General features: G+C 59.4%; 1 protein-coding gene across 1 annotated transcript in view; it reads left to right on the plus strand.

Moving 5' to 3' along the window:
* LOC144954960 (uncharacterized) overlaps positions 1–3,410 on the plus strand; it is a gene marked incomplete at its 3' end in the record, with an annotated part of 49,688 nt that extends 46,278 nt beyond the window's left edge. Inside the window, exon 11 of the mRNA XM_078885328.1 lies at positions 3,241–3,410. Coding sequence (XP_078741454.1) covers positions 3,241–3,410 — 170 coding nt within the window. The remainder of the gene's footprint in view (positions 1–3,240) is intronic.
* Positions 3,411–9,623: the final 6,213 nt, after the last annotated feature.

Consider the following 9,623-nt stretch of genomic DNA (forward strand, 5'->3'; position numbering starts at 1 on the left):
CGTACCTGGTGAGGCCGGCTCCCACGCTGAGCTACATCGCACAGGTGAGCACCCACGTACCTGGTGAGGCCGGCTCCCACGCTGAGCCACATCGCACAGGTAGCACCACGTACCTGGTGAGGCCGGCTCCCACGCTGAGCTACATCGCACAGGTAGCACCACGTACCTGGTGAGGCCGGCTCCCACGCTGAGCTACATCGCACAGGTAGCACCACGTACCAGGTGAGGCCGGCTCCCACGCTGAGCTACATCGCACAGGTGAGCACCCACGTACCTGGTGAGGCCGGCTCCCACGCTGAGCTACATCGCACAGGTAGCACCACGTACCAGGTGAGGCCGGCTCCCACGCTGAGCTACATCGCACAGGTGAGCAACCACGTACCTGGTGAGGCCGGCTCCCTCGCTGAGCTACATCGCACAGGTAGCAACCACGTACCTGGTGAGGCCGGCTCCCACGCTGAGCTACATCGCACAGGTGAGCACCCACGTACCTGGTGAGGCCGGCTCCCACGCTGAGCTACATCGCACAGGTAGCAACCACGTACCTGGTGAGGCCGGCTCCCACGCTGAGCTACATCGCACAGGTGAGCAACCACGTACCTGGTGAGGCCGGCTCCCACGCTGAGCTACATCGCACAGGTAGCAACCACGTACCTGGTGAGGCCGGCTCCCTCGCTGAGCTACATCGCACAGGTGAGCACCCACGTACCTGGTGAGGCCGGCTCCCACGCTGAGCTACATCGCACAGGTGAGCACCCACGTACCTGGTGAGGCCGGCTCCCACGCTGAGCCACATCGCACAGGTAGCACCACGTACCTGGTGAGGCCGGCTCCCACGCTGAGCTACATCGCACAGGTAGCACCACGTACCTGGTGAGGCCGGCTCCCACGCTGAGCTACATCGCACAGGTAGCACCACGTACCAGGTGAGGCCGGCTCCCACGCTGAGCTACATCGCACAGGTGAGCAACCACGTACCTGGTGAGGCCGGCTCCCACGCTGAGCTACATCGCACAGGTAGCACCACGTACCAGGTGAGGCCGGCTCCCACGCTGAGCTACATCGCACAGGTAGCACCACGTACCAGGTGAGGCCGGCTCCCACGCTGAGCCACATCGCACAGGTGAGCACCCACGTACCTGGTGAGGCCGGCTCCCACGCTGAGCTACATCGCACAGGTGAGCACCCACGTACCTGGTGAGGCCGGCTCCCACGCTGAGCTACATCGCACAGGTAGCAACCACGTACCTGGTGAGGCCGGCTCCCACGCTGAGCTACATCGCACAGGTGAGCACCCACGTACCTGGTGAGGCCGGCTCCCACGCTGAGCTACATCGCACAGGTAGCATCACGTACCAGGTGAGGCCGGCTCCCACGCTGGACGCTTTGAACGTCGCGTGATGGAGGTGGAGATGCCGCTGGTTCTTAGGGTTGTGGCGTGTGTGTGGTGTGTGTGGTGTGTGTGGCGTGTGTGTGGTGTGTGTGGTGTGTGTGGTGTGTTGTGTGTGTGTGGTGTGTGTGTGTGTGGTGTGTGTGTGTGTGTGGTGTGTGTGTGTGTATGTGTGTGGCGTGTGTGGTGTGTGTGGCGTGTGTGGTGTGCGTGTGGTGTGTGTGTGGCGTGTGTGTGTGTGGTGTGTGTGGTGTGTGTGGTGTGTGTGGCGTGTGTGTGGTGTGTGTGGTGTGTGTGGTGTGTTGTGTGTGTGTGGTGTGTGTGTGTGTGTGGTGTGTGTGTGGTGTGTGTGTGGTGTGTATGGTGTATGTGTGTGGGGTGTTTGGTGTGTGTGTGGTGTGTGTGGCGTGTGTGGCGTGTGTGGTGTGTGTGGTGTGTGTGTGTGTGTGGTGTGTGTGGTGTGTGTGTGTGTGTGGTGTGTGTGGTGTGTGTGTGTGGTGTGTGTGGTGTGTGTGTGTGTGGCGTGTGTGGCGTGTGTGGTGTGTGTGGCGTGTGTGGCGTGTGTGGCGTGTGTGGTGTGTGGTGTGTTGTGTGTGTGTGTGGGGTGAATGTGTGTGGTGTGTGTGTGTGGTGTGTGTGTGTGTGTGTGGGGTGAATGTGTGTGGTGTGTGTGGCGTGTGTGGTGTGTGTGTGTGTGTGGTGTGTGTGTGTGTGGTGTGTGTGTGTGTGTGTGGGGTGAATGTGTGTGGTGTGTGTGGCGTGTGTGGTGTGTGTGTGGTGTGTGGTGTGTGTGTGTGTGTGGTGTGTGGTGTGTGTGTGTGTGTGGTGTGTGTGGCGTGTGTGGTGTGTGGTGTGTTGTGTGTGGGGTGAATGTGTGTGGTGTTTGTGGTGTGTGTGGTGTGTGTGTGTGTGTGTGTGGTGTGTGTGGGGTGTGTGGGGTGTGTGGTGTGTGTGGTGTGTGTGTGTGGTGTGTGTGGTGTGGTGTGTGTGTGTGGTGTGTGTGGTGTGTGTGGTGTGGTTACCCTGTGTATGGTGTATGTGCGGTGTGTGTGGTGTGTGTGGTGTGTGTGGCGTGTGTGGTGTGTGTGTGTGGCGTGTGTGGTGTGTGTGTGTGTGGTGTCTGTGTGTGTGGTGTGGTGTGTGTGTGTGGTGTGGTTACCCTGTGTATGGTGTATGTGCGGTGTGTGTGGTGTGTGTGTGTGTGGTGTGTGTGTGTGTGGTGTGTGTGTGTGGTGTCTGTGTGTGTGGTGTGGTGTGTGTGTGTGGTGTGGTTACCCTGTGTATGGTGTATGTGCGGTGTGTGTGGTGTGTGTGGTGTGTGTGTGGTCTGTGTGTCGTGTGATGTGTGGTGTGGTTACCCTGTGTGCCGTGTGTGCGGTGTGTGCGGTGTGTGTGATGTGTGGTGTGGTTACCCTGTGTGCCGTGTGTGCGGTGTGTGGTGCGGTGTGTGCGGTGCGGTGTGTGTGTGTGTGTGTGGTGTGTGTGTGGTCTGTGTGTGGTCTGTGTGTGTGTGTGGTCTGTGTGTGGTCTGTGTGTGTGTGTGGTGTGGTCTGTGTGTGTGCGGTGTGTGCGGTGTGCGGTGTGTGTGCGGTGTGGTCTGTGTGTGTGGTCTGTGTGTGTGTGTGGTGTGGTTACCCTGTGTGCGGTGTGTGCGGTGCGGCGCGGTGTGTGTGGTCTGTGTGTGTGTGTGGTGTGGTCTGTGTGTGTGGTGTGTGTGCGGTGTGTGCGGTGTGTGCGGTGTGTGCGGTGTGTGTGTGGTGTGGTCTGTGCGGTGTGGTCTGTGTGTGTGTGTGGTGTGGTTACCCTGTGTGCGGTGTGTGCGGTGCGGCGCGGTGCGTTGCACTCGCCAGGCTCACCGCGGCGTCTCGGGCTTCGTGGTGGATGCGGTGAGCGGCCGCGGCATCGGCAACGCCACGGTGGCGGTGAGCAGCGTTGACCACTCGGTGAAGTCGGCACGCGCCGGAGACTACTGGCGCGTGCTCGTGCCCGGCACGTACAGCCTCACCGCCTCCGCACACGGGTAACCACGCACACCACGCAGGGTAACCACGCACACACAGGGTAACCACACACACAGGGTAACCACGCACACACAGGGTAACCACGCACACACCACACAGGGTAACCACACACACACAGGGTAACCACGCACACACCACGCAGGGTAACCACGCACACAGGGTAACCACACACACACCACGCAGGGTAACCACGCACACAGGGTAACCACGCACACACAGGGTAACCACGCACACAGGGTAACCACGCACACACAGGGTAACCACGCACACACCACGCAGGGTAACCACGCACACACAGGGTAACCACACACACAGGGTAACCACGCACACACAGGGTAACCACGCACACAGGGTAACCACGCACACACAGGGTAACCACGCACACACCACGCAGGGTAACCACGCACACAGGGTAACCACACACACAGGGTAACCACGCACACACAGGGTAACCACGCACACACCACACAGGGTAACCACACACACACCACGCAGGGTAACCACGCACACACAGGGTAACCACGCACACACCACGCAGGGTAACCACGCACACACAGGGTAACCACGCACACACCACACAGGGTAACCACGCACACACCACGCAGGGTAACCACGCACACACCACGCAGGGTAACCACGCACACAGGGTAACCACACACACACAGGGTAACCACACACACACCACACAGGGTAACCACGCACACACCACGCAGGGTAACCACACACACACCACGCAGGGTAACCACACACACACCACGCAGGGTAACCACGCACACACCACGCAGGGTAACCACGCACACACCACGCAGGGTAACCACGCACACACCACGCAGGGTAACCACGCACACAGGGTAACCACACACACACAGGGTAACCACACACACACCACACAGGGTAACCACGCACACACCACGCAGGGTAACCACACACACACCACGCAGGGTAACCACACACACACCACGCAGGGTAACCACGCACACACCACGCAGGGTAACCACGCACACACCACGCAGGGTAACCACGCACACACCACGCAGGGTAACCACGCACACACCACGCAGGGTAACCACGCACACACCACGCAGGGTAACCACGCACACACCACGCAGGGTAACCACACACACACCACGCAGGGTAACCACGCACACACCACGCAGGGTAACCACGCACACAGGGTAACCACGCACACACCACGCAGGGTAACCACGCACACACCACGCAGGGTAACCACGCACACACCACGCAGGGTAACCACGCACACACCATGCAGGGTAACCACGCACACACCACGCAGGGTAACCACGCACACACCACGCAGGGTAACCACACACACACCACGCAGGGTAACCACACACACACCACGCAGGGTAACCACGCACACACCACGCAGGGTAACCACGCACACACCACGCAGGGTAACCACGCACACACCACGCAGGGTAACCACGCACACACAGGGTAACCACGCACACAGGGTAACCACGCACACACAGGGTAACCACGCACACACCACGCAGGGTAACCACGCACACACCACGCAGGGTAACCACGCACACACAGCGTAACCACACACACACCACGCAGGGTAACCACACACACACCACGCAGGGTAACCACACACACCACACAGGGTAACCACACACACACCACGCAGGGTAACCACACACACACCACACAGGGTAACCACACACACACCACGCAGGGTAACCACACACACACCACGCAGGGTAACCACACACACACCACGCAGGGTAACCACGCACACACCACACAGGGTAACCACACACACACCACGCAGGGTAACCACACACACACCACGCAGGGTAACCACGCACACACCACGCAGGGTAACCACGCACACACCACGCAGGGTAACCACACACACACCACGCAGGGTAACCACGCACACACCACACAGGGTAACCACACACACACCACACAGGGTAACCACACACACACCACGCAGGGTAACCACGCACACAGGGTAACCACGCACACACAGGGTAACCACGCACACACCACACAGGGTAACCACACACACACAGGGTAACCACGCACACACCACGCAGGGTAACCACGCACACAGGGTAACCACACACACACCACGCAGGGTAACCACGCACACAGGGTAACCACGCACACACAGGGTAACCACGCACACAGGGTAACCACGCACACACAGGGTAACCACGCACACACCACGCAGGGTAACCACGCACACACAGGGTAACCACACACACAGGGTAACCACGCACACACAGGGTAACCACGCACACACCACGCAGGGTAACCACGCACACAGGGTAACCACACACACAGGGTAACCACGCACACACAGGGTAACCACGCACACACCACACAGGGTAACCACACACACACCACGCAGGGTAACCACGCACACACAGGGTAACCACGCACACACCACGCAGGGTAACCACGCACACACAGGGTAACCACGCACACACCACACAGGGTAACCACGCACACACCACGCAGGGTAACCACGCACACACCACGCAGGGTAACCACGCACACAGGGTAACCACACACACACAGGGTAACCACACACACACCACACAGGGTAACCACGCACACACCACGCAGGGTAACCACACACACACCACGCAGGGTAACCACACACACACCACGCAGGGTAACCACGCACACACCACGCAGGGTAACCACGCACACACCACGCAGGGTAACCACGCACACACCACGCAGGGTAACCACGCACACACCACGCAGGGTAACCACGCACACACCACGCAGGGTAACCACGCACACACCACGCAGGGTAACCACACACACACCACGCAGGGTAACCACGCACACACCACGCAGGGTAACCACGCACACAGGGTAACCACGCACACACCACGCAGGGTAACCACGCACACACCACGCAGGGTAACCACGCACACACCACGCAGGGTAACCACGCACACACCATGCAGGGTAACCACGCACACACCACGCAGGGTAACCACGCACACACCACGCAGGGTAACCACACACACACCACGCAGGGTAACCACACACACACCACGCAGGGTAACCACGCACACACCACGCAGGGTAACCACGCACACACCACGCAGGGTAACCACGCACACACCACGCAGGGTAACCACGCACACACAGGGTAACCACGCACACAGGGTAACCACGCACACACAGGGTAACCACGCACACACCACGCAGGGTAACCACGCACACACCACGCAGGGTAACCACGCACACACAGCGTAACCACACACACACCACGCAGGGTAACCACACACACACCACGCAGGGTAACCACACACACCACACAGGGTAACCACACACACACCACGCAGGGTAACCACACACACACCACACAGGGTAACCACACACACACCACGCAGGGTAACCACACACACACCACGCAGGGTAACCACACACACACCACGCAGGGTAACCACGCACACACCACACAGGGTAACCACACACACACCACGCAGGGTAACCACACACACACCACGCAGGGTAACCACGCACACACCACGCAGGGTAACCACGCACACACCACGCAGGGTAACCACACACACACCACGCAGGGTAACCACGCACACACCACACAGGGTAACCACACACACACCACACAGGGTAACCACACACACACCACGCAGGGTAACCACGCACACACCACACAGGGTAACCACACACACACCACGCAGGGTAACCACACACACACCACGCAGGGTAACCACACACACACCACGCAGGGTAACCACACACACACCACGCAGGGTAACCACACACACACCACGCAGGGTAACCACGCACACACCACACAGGGTAACCACACACACACCACACAGGGTAACCACACACACACCACGCAGGGTAACCACACACACACACCACGCAGGGTAACCACACACACACACCACGCAGGGTAACCACACACACACCACACAGGGTAACCACACACACACCACGCAGGGTAACCACGCACACACCACGCAGGGTAACCACGCACACACCACGCAGGGTAACCACGCACACACCACGCAGGGTAACCACACACACACCACGCAGGGTAACCACACACACACCACACAGGGTAACCACACACACACCACGCAGGGTAACCACGCACACACCACGCAGGGTAACCACGCACACACCACGCAGGGTAACCACGCACACACCACGCAGGGTAACCACGCACACACCACGCAGGGTAACCACGCACACACCACGCAGGGTAACCATGCACACACAGGGTAACCACACACACAGGGTAACCACGCACACACAGGGTAACCACACACACACCACGCAGGGTAACCACGCACACACCACGCAGGGTAACCACACACACACCACGCAGGGTAACCACGCACACACCACACAGGGTAACCACACACACACCACGCAGGGTAACCACGCACACACCACACAGGGTAACCACACACACACCACGCAGGGTAACCACACACACACCACGCAGGGTAACCACACACACACCACGCAGGGTAACCACACACACCACGCAGGGTAACCACGCACACACCACACAGGGTAACCACGCACACACCACGCAGGGTAACCACGCACACACCACGCAGGGTAACCACACACACACCACGCAGGGTAACCACACACACACCACGCAGGGTAACCACACACACACCACACAGGGTAACCACACACACACCACGCAGGGTAACCACGCACACACCACGCAGGGTAACCACACACACACCACGCAGGGTAACCACACACACACCACACAGGGTAACCACACACACACCACACAGGGTAACCACACACACACCACACAGGGTAACCACACACACACCACGCAGGGTAACCACACACACACCACGCAGGGTAACCACACACACACCACACAGGGTAACCACACACACACCACGCAGGGTAACCACACACACACCACGCAGGGTAACCACGCACACACCACGCAGGGTAACCACGCACACACCACACAGGGTAACCACACACACACCACGCAGGGTAACCACACACACCACGCAGGGTAACCACACACACACCACGCAGGGTAACCACACACACACCACACAGGGTAACCACACACACACCACGCAGGGTAACCACACACACACCACGCAGGGTAACCACACACACACCACGCAGGGTAACCACACACACACCACGCAGGGTAACCACACACACACCACGCAGGGTAACCACACACACACCACACAGGGTAACCACACACACACCACACAGGGTAACCACACACACACCACGCAGGGTAACCGCACACACACACCACGCAGGGTAACCACGCACACACCACACAGGGTAACCACACACACACCACACAGGGTAACCACGCACACACCACGCAGGGTAACCACACACACCACACAGGGTAACCACACACACCACGCAGGGTAACCACACACACACCACACAGGGTAACCACGCACACACACACAGGGTAACCACACACACCACGCAGGGTAACCACACACACACACACAGGGTAACCACACACACACACACAGGGTAACCACACACACACCACACAGGGTAACCACGCACACCACACAGGGTAACCACACACACACCACACAGGGTAACCACACGCACACCACACAGGGTAACCACACACACCACGCAGGGTAACCACACACACACCACACAGGGTAACCACACACACACCACACAGGGTAACCACACACACCACACAGGGTAACCACACACACACCACGCAGGGTAACCACACACACACACACACACAGGGTAACCACACACACACCACACAGGGTAACCACACACACACCACACAGGGTAACCACACACACACCACGCAGGGTAACCACACACACACCACACAGGGTAACCACGCACACACCACACAGGGTAACCACACACACCACGCAGGGTAACCACACACACCACACAGGGTAACCACACACACACCACGCAGGGTAACCACACACACCACGCAGGGTAACCACACACACACCACACAGGGTAACCACACACACCACACAGGGTAACCACGCACACACCACGCAGGGTAACCACACACACCACACAGGGTAACCACACACACACCACACAGGGTAACCACACACACACCACGCAGGGTAACCACACACACACCACACAGGGTAACCACGCACACACCACACAGGGTATCCACACACACCACGCAGGGTAACCACACACACACCACGCAGGGTAAC

The sequence above is a fragment of the Lampetra fluviatilis genome, unplaced genomic scaffold, assembly GCF_964198595.1.
Source record: "Lampetra fluviatilis unplaced genomic scaffold, kcLamFluv1.1 SCAFFOLD_673, whole genome shotgun sequence".
Lineage (NCBI taxonomy): Eukaryota > Metazoa > Chordata > Hyperoartia > Petromyzontiformes > Petromyzontidae > Lampetra > Lampetra fluviatilis.